Here is a 20,373-nt window from a genome sequence, read left to right as displayed (position 1 = left end):
CAGAATGTAAAAGGTAAATATTAAAAACAAAACAAATGCATCGAGTCAACTATAGTCAATTATAAACAAGAAATTGCTGAAAGCAAAACCAGGGACTTCACTAAGAAGGGTGGACATTACGAAACTGAAAATGATTCAGGAATGTATTCAAAACAAGAAATACTCTTTTTTTTCTAAAAAAGAGTTAAGTTTGAAATATGTATAACTGTAAAAGATAATCCTCCGGTTGCATTATAAACTTGAATCCCTATTGGAATTAATTGGACCCAAAAAGTTGCGATGTCCCGTTTTCTGGATGAGCATACACAACACACTTTCATGAAAATTTCATTAAGCGTAATCTGAGCTTGCACAAGCTAACACATTTTGCTTCAAACCGCAGGTCTTAGGCATGAAGGCTCCATCTTCCTGTTGAAACATGAAATACAAACAGGTGATATAAAATGCTTGCTTCTGTTTAATATTAATACAGGAGGACGGAAGAAAAACGGAAAGAGAACCCGTCGAATGGCCTTTAAGACTCAACAAGAGGTTGAAAGCGGAGGGGCAAAAGAAAAGAGCAGGCAGAAGCGGACTCCATCAATTGAGGACCAGAGACCGAGACGAGAGGAAGTTGGTCTTCCAGACAAATCTAAACAAGAGTTACAATTGGGAGTGCTTAAAGAAGGTGGTAGGCAGAGAGGGACACCTTCAATTGAGGACCAGGGGCCTAGGCGGGACGAAGTTGATCATCGAGACAAAGCTAAGCCAGCGAAACAAGTGGGAGTGGCTGAGGCCGAAAGCAGTCCAGGTAAGTAATGAACAAAAAATCCAGTATGTCGTATTTATCTCCCGCTTGCTATTTTCATTCAACTGCTTTCCCCTCTCAATTACAAATTATCAAATTGTGTTAAATATATTGACTTTCAACACATTTTTCTCGTTTTCTCTCACAAGATTTTTAAAATAGATTATGTTACAGATAAAAGCCACATGAGTTCTAGTTTTGGGCGGCGGCAACCCCCAGGAAAAGGCTATAATTCTTAGTTCCTTTTGCGACAACTTTCTTTCCTCATTATTATACCTCTTACAGCAATGAGGACCTCAAAGTAAACTGTACGCGCTTTACTTATAGATACATGTCTTTTTATTTGTATTTAGATACTCTACCTGAGGACATCTCCGTTTTGAATCTGTCTCAGAAGATTGGAGCCCACTGGAAAAGCTTGGCCTTATTCTTGAAATTTTCTAGAGAAGATGTTCAACAAATTAAGGCGAATTTTTCCAACAGTGTAGCAAACCAGTGCTTTAAGATGTTAATTAGTTGGTGGAGAAAGCAGACAAATTACACAGAAGCAAAACAAACATTGAGGAAGGCTCTGATTGATTCGGGCAGGAGCGACTTGCTTCGGGTCACATCAGGTATGCTAAGTTACTAAAGAAGTATGACAAATTTACAAGTACCTTTATATACGCAGATGAATTAGGCCCTACAATTTGACAAAGTAACGCAGCCTTACCTAGTTTAAAATTCTAATGACAAGTGAAAAATCCATTGGTTACTCATCAGGAAAATCCTCTGATGTTATGATATTAATTGTAGAATGAGGTGGAAAGCAATCTTGTGACGGGATTTTGAACGATAAGTAATTGTACGCTGTAAAAAAGGACAAGATTTGGAAAAGCTTTAAGTATTATCTTGGTTTCTATAATGATCCTGTAGCAACACTATCAGGCAGTTTGATAATGAAAGTTACATGGAACCACCACAGAGTACATATATTAGACCACGCTTCTAGTCTTTTGATTTTCATATATTTTTAACAGCCAAGTTAGTACCTGAACCTGAAGTCTACCAAATGCTACTTTTAATACAGCACTTACTTAAACTGGGATATAACATACATGCAACATGACTTTATGAAATCATGCCCACGCCTTCTGAAGTCGAGCGCATATTAGGCCTACGCATGATGTGAAACTACAGATTGGGAAAAGTATTCACCAAGAGCATTGGACGAACAAAAGGAGTTCACTATATTGCAGAACCACTGGCCGAAAAAAAAGTTTAGCAAAAGAGACGAGGCAAACCATAAAATACCGTTACAAAAAATCAAAGGAAAGAGAGAAATTATGAACCCTTTTCACGTCATCGCCGCTGCAAAACACACAATGCACACCTGATTTGTTTTGGAGGGAAATTCAGTCTGGGTACCATTTCGCTATACTGACAGTCACCATTGTCTCAGTAACGAAGGCGTGTGCATATTTCTCATGATGCACCTTAACACTTCGCAGGATCTTACGATTTGTTCTGCCTGAAAAAATCCGAGGAGATAGGAGCTCGTTGGGTAGCATTGGCCAAAACATTGGCATTTACAACCGGAGAAATTGAAATAATTCAGCATGATTACCGATGCAGCGTTGTAAAGCAGTGCTTCGAGATGCTTAGCACCTGGTGGAGGAGGCAGGAAAGTGACACACAAGCAAAGGAGACATTGGAAAAGGCTGCAGTGAACGTTTCCTCGAACATATCAGGTGAACTCAGTACGAATTATCAAGAACATTTTGGTAAAATGTACAAGGCTTTCTGTTTATTAGAAACGAGTTCGTTGAAAAAAAGTCATATTTTCTCAATGTCGCGTCCTGTATGCCGATAGGCCTACGACATCCCTTTTAATTTTCACCAGGTGAAATGGGAAAAGAGCTAGTCAAGAGGATAATGGCATGATAAATTGTATGGATAAACTAAACAGACCCTTTGCATAGCAGCCATCTTAGTGGTGTACTAATTTCTTCCTTAGCAATGCGTAGGGATCCGCCACTCAATCCATATGCTTTACTATTCGCCCATTATATGACACACAAAACAAGATGTTGTCGTGCAAAGGGTCCGTACAAGGTAGCTTGCTGATAAGTAAAACATTACTGGTCTCTCATCGTTTACTCGAAGACACATTTCTAATTTTCTGATTGGCATACTCTTTCTGGGGGTGTGCCCCAAGGTACTAAACTCGGACCTGTTGTATTCCTTGCCTATATTAATAACGCCGTTGACTGTACTCAGAATAAATGCTGGAAATATGTAGATGATCTCACTCTCAGCGAAAATAGACACATTACTGGTGTAAGCAGGTTTCAGGCAGATTTAAACAATCTCAATGACTGGGCATTGGCAAACAAAATCCAATTGAACTCTTCTAAATGTAACACCATGCAGGTGTACTGTGGGAAAAAAAGATCCTCCCTTCGTTCAATATTCCATTTCTAATGTTCATCTTCAACAGGTTCCCAGTGTGAAGTTGTTAGGTGTTACATTGCAAAACAACTTAAAATGGGATGCCCATGTCATGGAGATTGTTAAAAAAGCCAACATGAAACATTTCAGGCTTAGGAAACTCAAAATGACAGGGTTAACTGACAAAGAGCTTGTGACCGTGTATAAAGGTTATATTAGGCCTGTTATAGAATATGCTGCCCCATTGTGGCACTCGGGCATCACCACAACTCTTTCTAATCTATTGGAATCAGTACAAAGAAGAGTGTGCCACATTATATTGGGTCAAAAATATACTGGATATGAACAAGCTTTGACCAGTTTTGGTTTGGAACCCTTGGACATGCGCAGAACCTCCCTTTGTAACAAATTTGCAATGAAATCCTTTAACTCAAGCAAATTCAATGAGTGGTTTGTCAAATCTAAAAGCACCCATACTATGAATCTCCGGTCCAAAAGAACACTTCATGTTTCATCTTGTAAAACAACCCGTTTTTATAATAGCCCAGTCCCATATCTCAACAGACTTGTTAATAGCGCACTCAGTTCACTCCCACCAGCCCAATGAAATTACCGGTTCTTTTTAGCATATTACATGTATTGTTTTCCTGTGCAATTTTTGATATGTATACTATATTTTTTGTACTTACAATTTTCCTTTGTTTTTACCGTTTACTCTTTGTGATTTTAACCTCATCTAATTTTTATTGAAATTTGTATGTAAACTGACTTGTAATTCAGCCTGTGGGCTGCTATAAGCAGTGTTTTAATAAACCACAAATAATAATAATAATAATAATAATAACTGATGTTGCCTCTTTTCTTTCAACAGACAAGATGGGAGGAGCGCAATCCAGTCCGAGTGATGCTGCGAGTCAGTGCAGGAGTGAATTAAAAAACCGGTATACTACCACAGGCACCTACTTGCAATTTCTATCCTTGGGGGATGACGACATGAAACATATTGGGGACGTATATAAAAATTTTGGATTAGAAAAGGGTGACCATGATTTTGTTGAAGGGGAAGTACAAGAGTATTGGAATTTTTCCTCATAAAAGGAAATGACGGGAATGTGATTAAACGCATCATTTTGTGTGGGTCAGCTGGGATGGGGAAGACAACCATCATTGACAAAATTGCATACGACTGGGCTGTTGGTTCCGTGGCACTCGGGCACTTTACGCTTCTGTTCGTTTTGCAGATGTCCGCTCTCAATCAAACGTCGGACCTTGTTGATTCAGTGTTTGATCAGCTTTTATCAGACGACACAAAAGTTAACAAGTGTGATCTGGAAGCATTCATTAAAAACAATGGCAGTAGTGTGCTCATTCTCGTAGATGGTTTAGATGAATTCAGGACAACTAATCTCGACCAAGAGAAATATGGTCCCATCCTAAGAATGCTCAATCAAAAAGTTTGCAGAGAGTGTTTTGTAATCGTAACAACACGCCCGTCTCAATTTGCTATATTGAAAAGTAACTCACTCCTTACCACATCTTTCATACATGTGAAGCTTTTGGGATTTAGTAAGAAAGATATTGAAAAATATGCGAGAAATGTTTTCACTGCAAGGCGTGATATGGCTGAGGGACTTCTTGATAGGATTCAGTCATCGAATGTTCTGTCCGATTTGGCAAGAAGCCCGATGTTACTTCTGCTCATGTGCATATTCTGGAGGGAAAATGCAACACTACCCGATACTTTATCAAGATTGTTCAGTGAGGCTATTAGACACGTATTCCGAACAAAGATGCCCGAATTATCAGAAGAAGCAATATCGGAAGTGGTGATTGCAATTGGCAAAGTTGCCTTAGAAGGGCTTGTTTCCCCAGAGCAAAGGCTTTCATTTCAAGAGGGAGAGTTTGAGAAGAGTACACTTGATAAAGCAATACAAGCGGGTATTCTCACTAGCCAGAGGGTCACGAAGGGGCTTGACACGCTGCAGTTCACCCATAAGACACTTCAAGAGTACTGCGCAGCTATGTACTGTCAGAGCCTTTTAAGCAAAGGCGGTGGGGAATTCCAGACGATTCTGGCTAAAATTGGCCATCCTTGGAATTTTGAGTACATGTTGCGCTTTTGCTGCAGCGACAATCAGCAATGTACGAGGCACATATTAGGGATGCTGCATAAAAAGGCTATCGATCCGACAGTGAAGGAATTGGCATTGAATTGCTACTTTGAAAGTCAGTCAAGAGATTTGTTATCAGTGGATTTCATTGAGTCGTTTTTCATTGAATCTATGATGATAAGTGAGTTTAGCAACTACTCACTGAACTCGCTCGTGTGGTTTCTGAAGCATGTTGCCGAGCACACAGAGCCGGTAGGTCACCTCGCTAAAGTACGTAGCATTACATTTATTGACTGTGACCTGTCAAGTTCGAGTGAAATCCTAGCCTTGGGATTGACTTCGATGAAAAATCTGCGCGACTTACATTCCCAAGGAATTAATTTGAGCGATTCAGCCAAAGATTGGGCGTTCCAGTTGGGAGGGATACAATTTCTTGAAGCACTTCGGTTAGGGACACGGGCGGCTAGTTCGCATTCAGTGATTCCCCTAAAGAAGCTCACTCTGAGATATTCTAACATTGACAGTCCCGATTTGAAATATATCGTCAAATCAGTGAGCAGCATGGGGAATCTGGTGGATTGTGAATTCGGTCGTGTCCCCAAGGTGTTGCGTGTCCAGCCATTCGATAATGGCATACGACTGAGCATTTCAAAGTTTTCACTAACCGGCGGGGATATGGCGGACATTTTACGGCCATTCAGTAATCGGAGTGATTTAGTCAGTTTGATCCTTCGAGATATTGATGGTCTGGGTGGTTCGGCAGATATATGGATCCCGATCTTACAACACCTAACGCACCTGAAGGAGTTAAGATTAACCAATTGCCCACTGCAGAGCACTGACATTGAACACCTTGCTGCCGCAGTGAGTCAAATGTTCCCCGTACAATCCCTTAGCTTTGAGGGGAATCGTTCCTCGAGAGGCTCTGCAAAAGCATTGGCTCCCAGTTTCAAATAAACAGAGCACAGTTGAAGCCTGAAAGTGGGTGGATGCTCATTGACAAAAGAATATAAGTATCACAGGGAAACGGAGTTAACTTTTTTAATATGACTGCATTTACACTTTCCTGATATGTTATATGATGCGCATGCCCAAGTCTCCAAGTCCTGTTGGTTCAAATTAGTTCCCGAGTCATTCGTCATCTGGTTAAGGTCAAATTCGGATGTGAGTTGGAAATGTTTCTCAAATATTATTAATTCTTATTAAATCACATAGCAGCTCGAATTAAAAAAAAAAATCTGTGAAGGACAAAATCCACTAATGTTTCAAGATAATTTAATGAAGCCCGTGATCCACGGATGAAGGGTTTGTCGGATGCGAAATGTTTGGATTAGTTGTTTGTGGACACAAAGTGGTGGAATTTCTGTTGAAAATTTAAAAGACTCATAAAACGTAATCATATATGGAAATACATATGGGCAATTCCACAGTTACTCACGTTACATTTTTGATGTACTTGTGACTTTCCTTGGGCTGCAATTACCTTACCGAAAAGGTTTAATAACTGTTATCCCCATGGTAGATAGAGTAGACATAGACCTACCTAAGCACCAAAGATGACATCCAGAAAAATGTGTTATGTATGATAAACAAGACGCACAAAATCGGTATTAAACCGTGGAATTGCCCATGTATATTATGTGCAGCTTTTGCAAGAGTTCATCTGTCTAAGCACATGTCATACAGGTACATAGAGGGCACATTACCACACTCCAGAAATATCCAGAAAAGTGGACCTCTGATAATTCTTGGGAAGGGGATCGTAAAGCATTTTTTGCTCTGCTTTGTATACAGATCGAATATGTTGTACCCGCCTGATTGATTTGGAAGCAATGAATATCCAAAAGCGCATCGGCATTGTGACAATTTCATACCAGTGTAGTTGAGAGTTTGTCCTATACAGGTTCAGTGTAAAATTGACATCGTAAAAGAATCGAGGACAACTGAGCATCAGTTCTGTTGCTTGCCAGAAATGTGAATCGTGAGATTTAACTTAATATATCTTCCAAACATATTTAAAACGACTGAGGTTAAAGGACTTAATTTCATACACTATCTTGAACAACATGAAATTAAGCAATTACAATTATACAGCAAATTTAATATATTAGGTGAAGATAAAGGGATTAAACTTTACAAGATACAGAAGCGGCAAAAAGAGACTGCGGCTGCTTGAATAGGTAAAACCTTGTTGATGAACAGCCTAAAAGAAATACTTTCAGTTTAACAAATGTATCTCAAATCACCGGGTTATATTGCCGTTGAATTATTGGTATTGTAGGCTCTGTAAAGATTTTGCTCAATATGGAATATACGAGAATATTATCCGTGGAGCAATGACAGTTTGCCATGTATACAGAAAGCTCAGGATTGTCCTGAAAATTGTTTATGCTGTTTATCAGTTGAACATATATTTGATTAACCAAACTTTGTATGAGAATCAAACTGATATTTGATAGTGTACGTGTTAAGCCTTGTATATTGACCACACGAGCATATTTTTACTGTAAATGTTTGAATGCGAATGATTACAACTTACCGAGAAATGTCTCTTGGATACCATTCAAAATGTGTACTTGTTTTGTTTGACAGAGACCACGTGATAAACAAGGTCGGCCTTCATTGTATTATCAGTCAACTCTTATAGACAGTATACCCACCTTGTAGCGAGACTTTTAGCCAGTCTTTTTGATGCAGAAATTTCGAATGTTATGAACACTTCATACGTTATATAACACAATACAGCCGTAGATATTTAATATTGCTGAACAAAATTTGTTTCTGAAACATTCACTGTTACAGTTTTACATTTATTATTGCTTTTGTGTGTTATTATGTCACATGCGATGGTTCGTTTTCACTTCCGAACAAAATTTTCAGTCAGATTTTGTTTGGTTGAAGTTGTTTTAATTAATTGATATTGAAAAGAAGCTAACCATGATTTTCTAAGCTGTTACAATTGATGATGTTCGCACAAAGATTGCAAGAGAGCTGTGTTGGGGTTGAAACTTATGTTGATTGAAATACAAATAATATGGTGTGAATATATTTCGCAATCGTTCAGAAAGCCCTGCTACTTTTACACGTACTGAACATGATATTGTATTTTTCGTAATTACATTATGTGGTCAATTTATAAAAACGATCATATTTTCATTGGTAGAGGGAGTTCGTGATCTATGTTTTTTAATCAATCACTGTTCGCTTTGAAGCATGTTTTGTGAGTGTTACATGAATTCCATCTATATTCAAAAGTTATCAAGGAGATATCAATGATGATGGGGATGATGATGGGGATGATGATGATGATGACCACGTGAAAGTTGAGTCATGAGTGGAGAGTCTGTATATCATCCTATTTTAAGTGGGGCACTGAGATCTTTTCGTGAATACCAAATTAAGCGCCCCACTTAAGTAAGCAGTCTAGCTTAAGTGTTCTCTTAAGTTTAAGTTTTTGAATACGGCCCCTGTAGATCATCCAAAAACGCTTAGCAAGGTTAGATGTTATGATGCATGGGGAACATTTCTGAATGTTATATCTATGAATTACTGGGTTTATTGAGTTGGAGTACATAATGACGTATAGACAAGAACACAATGAAAATGTATACTTTAAATGGGTCTGACATTGTGGGAACATTGTTTCATTTGTCCCTTTGTATCAGACGCGAAAAGCAAAGTGGAAAAGCGGTCAATACGGTTTACTGAAAATCATCAAGACTGTAGTTGATTTTTATTTGATTAGAAATCTGAGGGTCTTTGCCACGCCGAGTTGCTTATCTCCCGAGAATCTGGGAGTTATTGTCACAACAGGTTTCATTATGTTTTAATCATTTGACGGACATATGTTTTAGTAACGAAATAAAGTTTTAATATACTGCACTTACGTTTTGTCATCTTCTTTATTTATATAGTATTTGGCTGTTGAAGTGAAGGTGTTCAAACCTTTTGTAGTAAAGTATTTTGCGTGTTCATTTCTGGTTATACTGATAAATGTTCAATCTTAATAATTTTTTTCGTAACCCTCAATCCATATCAAGAGTTTTGATTTACATCGTTTACATCAGAGCGGAAACTTGATTTAAAAGTTAAAATAAAAAGTTAAAAGTTAAAATACGCTGTTCATTACTGTGATTTATTGCTGTCCCCCAAAGTTTTTACTTATAAACGACAATAATTATACCGACTATGAGACCTGAGGGTAGCAGACCTGCAAATCGACTCCCATAGACCTCAGTGATAACTACGGGTACTTCCGAAAATTATTTAAAATATCACAACTCTTCAAGGTGTTTGAGACACCCAAGAATGTAATGCTTATTTCATAATCTTTCAATTCCATCCAAATTCGATCAACCTAAAAGGTAGTCCTTTGGCCCATCGCCGTTTTGAAAAATGATGCCTGCGCTCCTTTGCAAAATGGTAAAAATTTCAGGACCCAATTTCATGCGAATTTCACAGAAATACGAAATAGTTTCTGCACGGCTTCCACCAATATTTTTATTGTTCAAACCTTCACGTTCATGGCCCACAAAATGTATTTTTTTAGAGCATACAAATTGTGATTTGGCCTGGAGGGGCAAATCTGGACCTATATATACAGGCATGCAACCTATCCTCAGATCAGCTGATTTCCTCTTTTTTGACCTCCCATGTGTGCCATTAAAAATAGAGAAACACTGTACAAAGTCTTGAAAAGATTTAAATTTCCTCTTTTTTGGGGACTTTCCAGTTGCATGCCTGTATATAGGTCTGCACTCTTGAGCTACGTCTGTGCCATAATCAATGTCATTGACTCTGTTTGACCGCTGCGGTAACGGGGTGACAGGTATAGACTGGTTCCCGCTCCGTTGAAGGTCAAAATCGACAAAGGAGAGCATGGGAACCAGTCTAGTTGAAAGGCGGGCATACACACGAGTGACGTTGCCCCTATTGTTAAACGACATTAGCATTACAATTGAATTCTAACATCGGTATGCGGAAGTGTTCAACTTGGCCGTTGCACTTGCGGTATATACGTCTACGATTTCGTGATTTTTCCCGTGCCTTTTTCTTCCCTTCTTCGATCTGTGGGCAGTCTTGATAATGTGTTTCTTCTGAATAAAGTTATTCGGATGAAGTCAACTCACCACGTCTGGTAGAGGTAGAATGGAGATGGAACTTTGCAAGACATGACGAGGATTTGTCGTTACACAGTGAAGGGTGCAGTTTTGCCGTGAACCTGGCCGAAAGAGAGATAACAGGTAAAGGTTTTAAACAGGGGCATATCAGCTCCGGGGGGGGGGGGGGGAGGGGATGAGAGAAACACTGTGTTTTTAAGTGATTTCTAAAAATAATTACTCCGATATCTCCAAGTTTACAGTGCTTATGAAATAACAGCAGTAAAAAGGCAAAACCAAGGTTGTGTTGAATTTTATGAATTAGTTGCCGTTTGAATGATAATATAATGGGTTCTTGTATAGCGCTTTTAACTAAGATTAAAGCGTTTTACATCATTATTACCTCTGATCATTGGGCCAATTAAACGTACCAAATACCATCACATCTCCCTGGGGAGTATTCAGCTCGATGCAGCCATGTTGGCACAAGGCAGCTACAATCAATTGCAATAACCATCTCCACCCTAACACTTGTAACAGGTTGCCATTTACTCCTGGGTGGGGAGAAGCAATGAGTGACAAAATGCCTTGCCCAAGGGCACACGCACCATAACCCCAGGCTGGACTTGAACCCACAACCTGCCGAATAAACTGCAGACCACGAATTCCATGCCCCAGACCAATGTGCATGAATATGAAATGTGCATGAATATGGAAATTCAAACTTGTGTTAAATATCACTTTATTTGCACATTAGTTTCGACTTGCCTGGTTTATGCCCTGAAGTGACATCACAGTAACGGCGCCCTCAATTGGCAGGTCCAGCATGAAGCATTTTGAATGTCAAAACAAATGTACAGTGACATCTCGATAAGGCAAACTCTGATAACTCAAAACAATTGTTAAGTCAAACGAAGAATCCATTCCCTTCAGTAGTAAAACTATGCAAAATATACAACCCTACTTAACCATGTACTTTAAAAAGTAATATAAACAAAGATTCTTAATAGCGCCCTCATGTGAAAGTGCGTCTTATACTGTCTTTTCAACATGACAGCTGGATGGCACACTTTCGTGAGTGAACAGCGAAGTCGCATATATTACAATTGTTTGTAAACAGCGAGATCCAAGTTAAAAAAAGACGATTTGTGAGACTGTCATTCTGTTCCGAGACTTAAATTCGTTTTCTTAACTTTCGGGTGTTTTATAGGGGGAGGTGTTGAAATTATTCCTTTTTTTCTACCACTTATTTTGTCATTTTAAAATTTCTTACATAAATTAAATTAATCACCACAAGTCAAATTTCGTGCTCTACCACTTCATGCATTACCACATTCCTTTGCCCCCCAGCTTAGCTGCATCATCCCTCCCTTCTCAACCTCCTTGCTCCTTCCTGACCTACTCCCTTTGATCTTCCAAACCGCCGCCATCCATTGTTCAATCCCCTTAGTTGTTTAATTCCTCCTTTCTGTTTCTCCTTCCACCCTTGCATGCTTGTGTGTCCCCCTGCATGTTTGTTTCTGGCCATGCCGGTCATTTGCCTCTTAAGCAAAGACCAAAATGCCACGGGCCAGCTAATTTTGTAGGCAAGTTAAATGTATTCAGTATTTAAAGGTGTTTTAAAATTTTTGAAAGAACACCAATACAAACATTCGATATTTTCGAAATTCAGGGTCATGCTGGTTCAAGCAACAGAAATGGTTTTAGAATAACTGTGAATATCAACTTTAATTTTGGTCTCGGAGTGCCCCAGAATTCTATTGGCTTTGGAACGATAGGTCAGAGGTCAAGGTCATCATGGTTCAAACAAATAAAGTGGATTCAGCAGAATGTATGAAGAATTAATTGGCACGTTAATTTCAAGCTGGAAACCCCCAAATATCAAAGATCAATGTCATTCTGCACAAACAATAGAAATGGTTCAACAGAATATCTCTAGAATAACTTAGGCAGTATTGTTTTGTAATGCAAGTTAGTCTCAGGGTTCCTAAGATATTGATTTTTAGCCACTTTGGTTTAAGGTCATGGCCATTACGGTTCAACTTAACAACGGAAATTGTTTCAACAAGATATATCTCGTTATTACTGATAACGACTTTTACACTATGAGAGCTTGCATTCTGTGCAACAATCGGGTCAACGAGTCTGTTGGACAGTAACGACGAGGAGGTGAACAGCTAGACTGGTTCCCGCTCCGTTCGAAGTCATAATCGATGATGGAGGGCCAGGGAACCAGTCAAGTTTACAGGGCGGTACAGCGCACGCGCACTGTCACGTTGCCCCTATTGTTATAGTATATTAATAGTAGTATTACATCAGGGGAATTCTGAAATCGGTATGCGGAAATATGAAACTGGGCGTAAAATAGGATACGATGCACTTGCAATATCATATCTGTCTACAATTTCGTGATTTTTTCCAAGACTGTTTCTTCTCTTCTTCGATCGTCAGCGTGCAGTTATAATTGGTTGTTTCTTCTGAATAATGTAATGTGGATGAAGTAAACTCGTCCAGTCTGGTACAGGTGTAATAGAGATGGAACTTTACAAGCCATGATGAGGATTTGTCGTTACAAAGTGTAGAGTGCGAGTTTGCCGTGAAACTGACCGAAAGAGAAATAAAAGGTACAAGGTATGAGCAGGGGTATATCGGTACGACACCTCAAATGACAGTAACTAATAGCATGAGGCACTTCCAAAAATAATAACACATTCTGCAGTGTATAGTGTAATATGCCGATATTTTCTTTTCAAAGTTCGCTCTCTTGTGTAAAAAGATGAGGTTTCATTTGATTTTGAATAGAGCATTTCCGCAATACATGAGGACTGGATGACTATCTTTCGTGTGTGATCCCAGAAGTCATAGATTTGATCATCAGTGGGTCATACGACTAAAAACTAGAATTTGCTTCTGTTACCAATTTAAAAGTATTCACTCGCATCTGTATGCATAAAAATGAAGCAAACGCTTGAAAGCATGAATTAAATGGAATGGAATGCAATTCCAAAATCCGTATGCGGAAATATCAAACTGGGCGTAAATAGGGTGAATTGCAATTGCAGCATTATATCCGTCCATTGTTCGTGATTTTTTCAAAGCTGTTTCCTTTTTTCCTTCTATCACCGTCGTAATTATCTGTTTCTTATGAATAATGTAATGTGGATAAAGTAAACTCACCAAGTCTGGTAGAGTTAGAATGGAGATAGAACTTTACAAGACATGATGAGGATTTGTCGTTACAAAGTGTAGAGTGCGAGTTTGCCGTGAAACTGACCGAAAGAGAGATAGGCCTAACAGTTAAATATTTTAAACAGAGGTTTTCGGTGTGGGGTTGGGGTGGGGATGGGGGGGGGGGGGGTAACACTGCTCCTGAAGGGATTTCTTTTTCTGAATTATTACTTGGACAGCTCTGAGTACACAATACTCGTATAATGACGGCAGTGATGGGCAAAACCCAATGTTGACATTTCTGATTCACATGGCTTTGAAAGATATGTACATGAAAGATGATGTAATTTTGTATTTTGTAATTGCAGTTCTTAACATGTATATACGTGAACATGTACTTCAAATGCATATTCATGAGCTAAACCGTGATGTATTACTACGGCTGAGGCAAACAAGTTTGCATGATTACAAGATTGATTTTTTTTTTTTTTTTTTTTTTTGCGCCGGGGTGATATAAATCAAATTAGGTTTTGCCCTTCACCGACGTTTTAAACACTGTATACCCAGTGTGTTACCTCCCGAGTGAAAGTTGGAAAAAAATCACTCGGGTGGGACTCGAACCCACGACCTCCTGCTTTCTAGTGCAGATGTCTTACCACTCGACCACCGAGCTAACGGGATCGGTTGGCCGGTTCGAATCTGATGTACATAGCAGCGGGTACCGCATAAACTATTACAAGATTGAATTTTTGCGCCGGGGTGATATAAATCAAATTAGGTTTTGCCCTTCACCGACGTTTTAAACACTGTATACCCAGTGTGTTACCTCCCGAGTGAAAGTTGGAAAAAATCACTCGGGTGGGACTCGAACCCACGACCTCCTGCTTTCTAGTGCAGATGTCTTACCACTCGACCACCGAGCTAACGGGATCGGTTGGCCGGTTCGAATCTGATGTACATAGCAGCGGGTACCGCATAAACTATTACAAGATTGAATTTTTGCGCCGGGGTGATATAAATCAAATTAGGTTTTGCCCTTCACCGACGTTTTAAACACTGTATACCCAGTGTGTTACCTTGCATGATGTCAAGCACCACGTTTGAAAAGAAGTTTTCAAATAAATTAGACACTGGTAACGAGGTTGAGGGAGAGACCTTGGTGTCACAGATGTTTACGCACCAGCAAAACTTTCTGATATTACTGTTTCATTTTTTTCTTAATATGTACATGGCAGTCGGATGTTTTTAATGAGCATGGATTCATAATTTGTGAACTTAATTCCGTAAACTTGAGCGGCAGTGAAGGGCAAAACCCAATGTTGAATTTTCTGATGTAGGCCTACGTGGCGTTTGAACTAATGTCCATGATATGGTGTAATTTTGTATTTTCTAAAATGTATATACATGTACATGTACTTCAAATGCATACTTGTGTTAATTTCACATTTTAACTTAAAATGTGGACTTTTCTGATTGATGTCGGGCCTTTTTTATTGCATGCTAATACGTTTGCATATTCATGAGCAAAACCATGATGTCATATTACGGCATAGGCAACCAAGTTTGCATGATGCCAAGCACTATTGAAAAGGAGTTTTCAAATAAATAATACAATGCTAACGAGGTTGAGGCAGAGGCCTCGGTGTCACAGCTGTTTATGCACCACAAATTGCCGGCATTTGGGGATTTTGCCGTATCAACTTTCTGACATTACTGTTTCATTTTTTTTCTCAATTGTACATGACAGTGGGATGTTTTCAAGGAGCCACATCATGGATTCATAATTTGTGAACTTAAATCATTAAACTTGCACGGTCTATTCCTTAAAGTAACACCACAGAAACGACACTTATGAATGACAGTAACGAGGCACTTCCAAAGATAATAAAACAAACTATTTTGCAGTGTAAAATGTAATACATTTTCTTTTCAAAGTGCACTCTCACGAGGTGAGGTTTTCATTTCATTTTGAATAGAACATTTCCCCCGATACATGAGGGCTTAATGACACTCTTTCGTCTGTGGTCACAGAAGTCGTAGATTTGACATTCAGTGGGTCATATGAATAAAAACTAAAATATGCTTTTGCTGCCAATTTTAAAGTGTTCGCTTGCACCTGTATGAATAAAAATGAAGCGAACGCTTTTACTGGAGAGCATGAATTAAATGGAATGAATGTTTCCGATGTGAAGTATTAACTGGTTAAAATATTATTTTTGGAGGTTGGGCAGGAGCCACCTTGAAAATATGAAGCAAAAACACTTCTGCGCTAAAACTTGCTGCATAAATGATATGTTATCAGCGTAACATCATAAAAAAAATATGTTAAGTAAAATATTATTGATACCATATACTTTATTTCAATCACATTCATCAAAAGTAATACACTTTTTTAAAATAATTAATTACATCACTAGAAAAAAACTATTTCGTGATTTAAAGATCTGGGAAGTGTAATTTTGATGCAGAAGAATAAGAAGAAGTTTTTATCCAACAGCAATCAGGGAACTGAACAAACTGAAGTAAGCGTCCGGTTTATTTCTGGATGAATAAATATTTTTCGGCAACCGTGACTTAGTCTACAGGACACTTGTGTTTTACATTTTTCGCGAAATTACTTTCGGCATTCTGCAAATGTCGAAAATATTCTGTATCATTCGAGTTTAATTTAAAACTCAAAGTAATCACAGCATTGTATGCATCACCTGCACCATGATGTTTTGGACTCGGTTACCCTACATGTAAACCCCGTGTGTGTGCGAATTCGTGCACATACAAGAGAGCCTATTGTTGGCAACCACTCGTCCGTGCAATCGATCCAACAGTAAGGACGCATATCTGCTGCCTACAGTATAGTGAATGCCCAGCAGTACAAAAAAAAAATCTGTTTGAAGAAGCCTCTGTACTAATGAAGTCACAATTTGTTCACATGTGCACTTTACTATAGTGCTCAGTGGACCATGGGCCCCCACTGGCTCCATAGGAAAGTGCTCATGAAAACAAAGTGTGACGTCATTAGTACAGAGGCTTATTGATTCATTGCATTTGCTTTTCATAAATGAGCTTACTCCTCAGAATTTTTTTTCTGAGCTTGTGCTTCTAAGCATTTCCTAGTTTTGATTCATTCGACCCAAAATATTGTTACTTTTCCAGCGGATTTCTCAGACTGTTCTTTTGTTTTCTAAACGTTCAGTCTTAATTTGCATTTTATTTACAACACGTGTTATTTCGATTTTGCTCACACATAAAAATTGAAAAAAAAAGGAATGACAAATAAATCACAATTCAAATGTATTTATCATGATTGACATCGGTTGAAAAGAACACTAATCAAACATCGATTTCTTATGCATTGGGTTTGGGAAATGGTCTTGGGGTCCCCAGAAGCTATGTGTGGACCTCATTATGCTGTAGCATAATGGTTAAGACAATGGAAATGGTTTCGGAGGAAAATCTCTAGAATTACAGAACGTATTAACTTCAGACGGTGTGGGAGTCCGTCTCGGGGTACCCCAAAAGTGTATGTGCTTTAGGCATGACAGGTTAAAGGTCAAGGTCGTCATGGTTAAAAACATTAGAAATACATTAAGCCGAATGTCCAACAACATACTTCGCATATAAACCTTAAAGTTGATATTAAACATTACATATCAACTTCGAAGATGGTATATGTGGGGGGTCTTTGGCATTGTTGTATTTGAGTCCCTGTAAGTACCCATAAGACCATCACAAGTTTATCACAGGTCCATCAGAAGTCCATCAAAAGCCCATCACGAGTCCATCACAAGTCCATCACAAGCCCATCACAAGTCCATCAATAGCCCATCACGAGTCCATCACAAGTCCATCACAAGTCCATTACAAGTCCATCACACGACCATCCCAAGACCATCCCGAGTCCATCAGTCTATCACAAATCCATCATAAGTCCATCCAAAGTCTATCACAAGTCCATCTCAAGTCAATCCCAAATCCATCCAAAGTCCATCACAAGTCCATTATAAGTACATCACCAGTTCATCACAAGCCCTGCAGGCTCAAGGCAACTCATTTGCTCTTCAAATGTCGCTAGTATGCCTTATAGTGTTATCTTTGTGCTGGGACGTGATACTTATTGAATTGCCCACTGAACACAAATTTAAAGATGGCCGTATCAGTGAAACGTCTTATAGGTCCAGCTCCTGAAACACGATGGATAGCATTGCATTGGTTTTAACACTTTTTTCTTTTGTGTTCTTACAGTAAGGATACTTAACTCGTGCTGATTACTACCAAGATGCCTCGAAAGACCGTACAGCAGTTGGATGCATACATTAAGGCAACAGCCGTCGTGTACGACCACTCCAACGCCAAGCTCATCAGCAGGAAGACTAAAGTCAAACCAAGGAGGAAACAAGCTTTCCTGTCTGTACTGCATTACAGGAAAACGTCATCGGATGATTGCAGTGCAAAGAGGAGACCATCGAAACGATGGACTCGAAGACAATCAAAGCAGACACATGAAAGTCAGAGGTAAACAGCAATGACATTATTCATTTAAAATGAGGGTTATAATTGTAAGTTAATATCAAAGGATTTGTTTAATCATTGACTTTTTCCAGCTACTTGTGTAAAAGTTGAGTGAACTTGTGCAATACTTTTAATTTTGCGAGACTCTTGACAGTGGATGTAACTTTGACTATAGCTTCAAAATATGATCACTGATCCCATTCTATTTTAGAATAATGCATTTCTAAAACTACTCGGGATTTCCCCCTATTTTCACAGTAACACCAAAGACGTAAAACAGAAACTGCAGGTCTTTGTCCGGACTCCCTCCTCACATAGATCCAAGACACTTTATTTCGAACTCCATCCCAAGACATCCGTCTCATCTCTTAAAGAAACAATCCAGAAGAAGATCGGTGTGGAGGCACGACATCAACGTCTGTACATCAGGGAAAACGTCCAGGTAGATATCAATTTTAAATATATCCAAACCTAAATGTTCGCATTGTGGGATTATATATTTTCCAACTGGGGGCATCACGAAGGGGTACATTTATGTCAGCAAGAGGGGCACTTGGGTAAATCTGAGGGGGGGGGGGTGCCCCCGCCATCCCCTCCCCGCGTGTTCCGCCGTCCCTGCAACCCGAAGAAAATCAGTATCCATTCCTTCCAACTTGGCTTAGCGAACGTAATTTAATGGCTGTTTAAAACAATGCACAACTGCAATCATCTCTCTTTCTACTCTGATTGTGTAATTTACTTTTTTACATGATTCACTTTGTTAGCTATGTGACTTGCTCACACTTGAGGAGAATGGCGTTGAAAAGGATAAACTCATCTCTCTTCGTCTATCATTAGATGACGCAAATAACGACGATGTACTAAAAGGTAAATGATAGAGGGTAGGAATAAATGTCCTAGTAAAAAAAAAATCTCAATTTAAAAATATATGATGAAAATAAGTTCAAGCAGTGCTCACCAATAGTTTTTGGGCCTGACTAGGCCTTCATTGGAGCTGGGAGTTGGACTGTCGGTAAATGCAGAAAACTCAACATTCAGACCAAGAGTCTCTTCTTGTCGAACCTGTTGTTGATAACTTATAATACCGTGGCGGTCGTATTTGAAAATGTTTAACTGACGTTACTCTTTCTTTTGACAGACAAAGCCAGCATTGACGATGAGTACCTCACGGACTTGTCATCAAAAATCGAATCATCGTGGAAGGAACTTTCCAAACACCTAGGATATGAAGAACAAGAAGAAGCGGAAATTGCAGACATCCAAACCACCAACGAAGGCAGCACTGAAGGGAGCCGTCACATGCTACTCACTTGGTGGGAAAAGACGACAGATCGCGACGAAGCAGCCCAGAAGCTGAGACGAGCATTGGAGGCCGTCGGAATGACTGATTTGGCCCAAAATGTACCGGGTGAGCAAAAATGTGAACAAGCAGATTTCTTATATTCGGGAGTGGCTTTAGACTAAACTTTACTTTATACATTTTGGATACAATTTGTTTATATGGTACCTTGCTCTCAAACCGAACTTCTTAAACAAATAAGCAATTAAAAACTGCCTAATTGTTACAAACTGTTAATGGTTAAAAAAAACCGTTGAGATAGTTTCATACAATTGGTGAACAATAACATTATGTTGACTCTGTTTGCCTTCTTTACTTCAGTAACGAGCGAATCGAGAGACGAAGCAGCTGGACCCGAGCCAGAAAGGCGTCAAGATGCAGGAGCAGACGAAGAGAGCAAATACATTGGAGCGGCATCAACCGAGGAAGAGAAACTGAAAAAGGAACAAGTGTGTGATCAAGAAAAACCTCAGCTTGTCAGGTAAAACATGATTGAACGCTGGTATTCGTACAACACCTCGTGTTTGAAAATTACCGACGCATCAAATTTCGTGTTTTATTGCTGTTTTTTTTGGGTTGTTTTTTAAGGATAAGTTCACTCCTTTGGAAAACAAAATGTCCTCACTTTAATTATAGCGTAGAAGATGGTTACAGTAATAGTTGATGGCCTTTCCTTTATTCCTTTGTTTTAATATGTCAATTCAAACAATTTGAAGACCCTAAGCATGCAGTACTTCTTTTCTGACAGTTGCAGATATGTGCAAGTCTTCATCCAAAGCCACTGCTCACAAAGACCGAAGATAATGTGTTTGCAAGTGGATCCAGAGACACCTGTCTTGATCTTGAAAGTGATAATAAGCGAGAAAATGGGTGTGCAGCCTCAACAACAGCGATTGTTCATCCGAAGAAACTTTCGCAACTTTGAGGTAA

At 39.1% G+C, this 20,373-nt stretch overlaps 2 protein-coding genes across 2 annotated transcripts; both read left to right on the top strand.

The window, feature by feature from the left end:
- Positions 1-2,288: 2,288 nt before the first annotated feature.
- LOC119726031 (NLR family CARD domain-containing protein 4-like) lies at positions 2,289-6,285 on the top strand. Its single transcript, XM_038197650.1, has 2 exons — positions 2,289-2,517; positions 4,089-6,285. Exon 2 carries the CDS (start codon positions 4,366-4,368, stop codon positions 6,283-6,285), a length of 1,920 nt encoding a protein of 639 aa, XP_038053578.1. The 5' UTR covers positions 2,289-2,517; positions 4,089-4,365.
- Positions 6,286-17,862: 11,577 nt separating this feature from the next.
- Positions 17,863-18,979, top strand: LOC119726030. The gene is made up of 3 exons (XM_038197649.1): positions 17,863-18,107; positions 18,363-18,546; positions 18,869-18,979. The coding sequence occupies exons 1-3, from the start codon at positions 17,872-17,874 to the stop codon at positions 18,977-18,979; spliced, it is 531 nt and encodes a 176-aa protein (XP_038053577.1). The 5' UTR covers positions 17,863-17,871.
- The last annotated feature ends 1,394 nt before the right edge of the window (positions 18,980-20,373 follow it).

This window comes from Patiria miniata, unplaced genomic scaffold, assembly GCF_015706575.1.
Source record: "Patiria miniata isolate m_02_andy unplaced genomic scaffold, ASM1570657v1 HiC_scaffold_19, whole genome shotgun sequence".
Lineage (NCBI taxonomy): Eukaryota > Metazoa > Echinodermata > Asteroidea > Valvatida > Asterinidae > Patiria > Patiria miniata.
The sequence above is the reverse complement of the archived record's forward strand: the minus strand, read 5'-3'. Positions and strand labels throughout refer to the sequence as shown.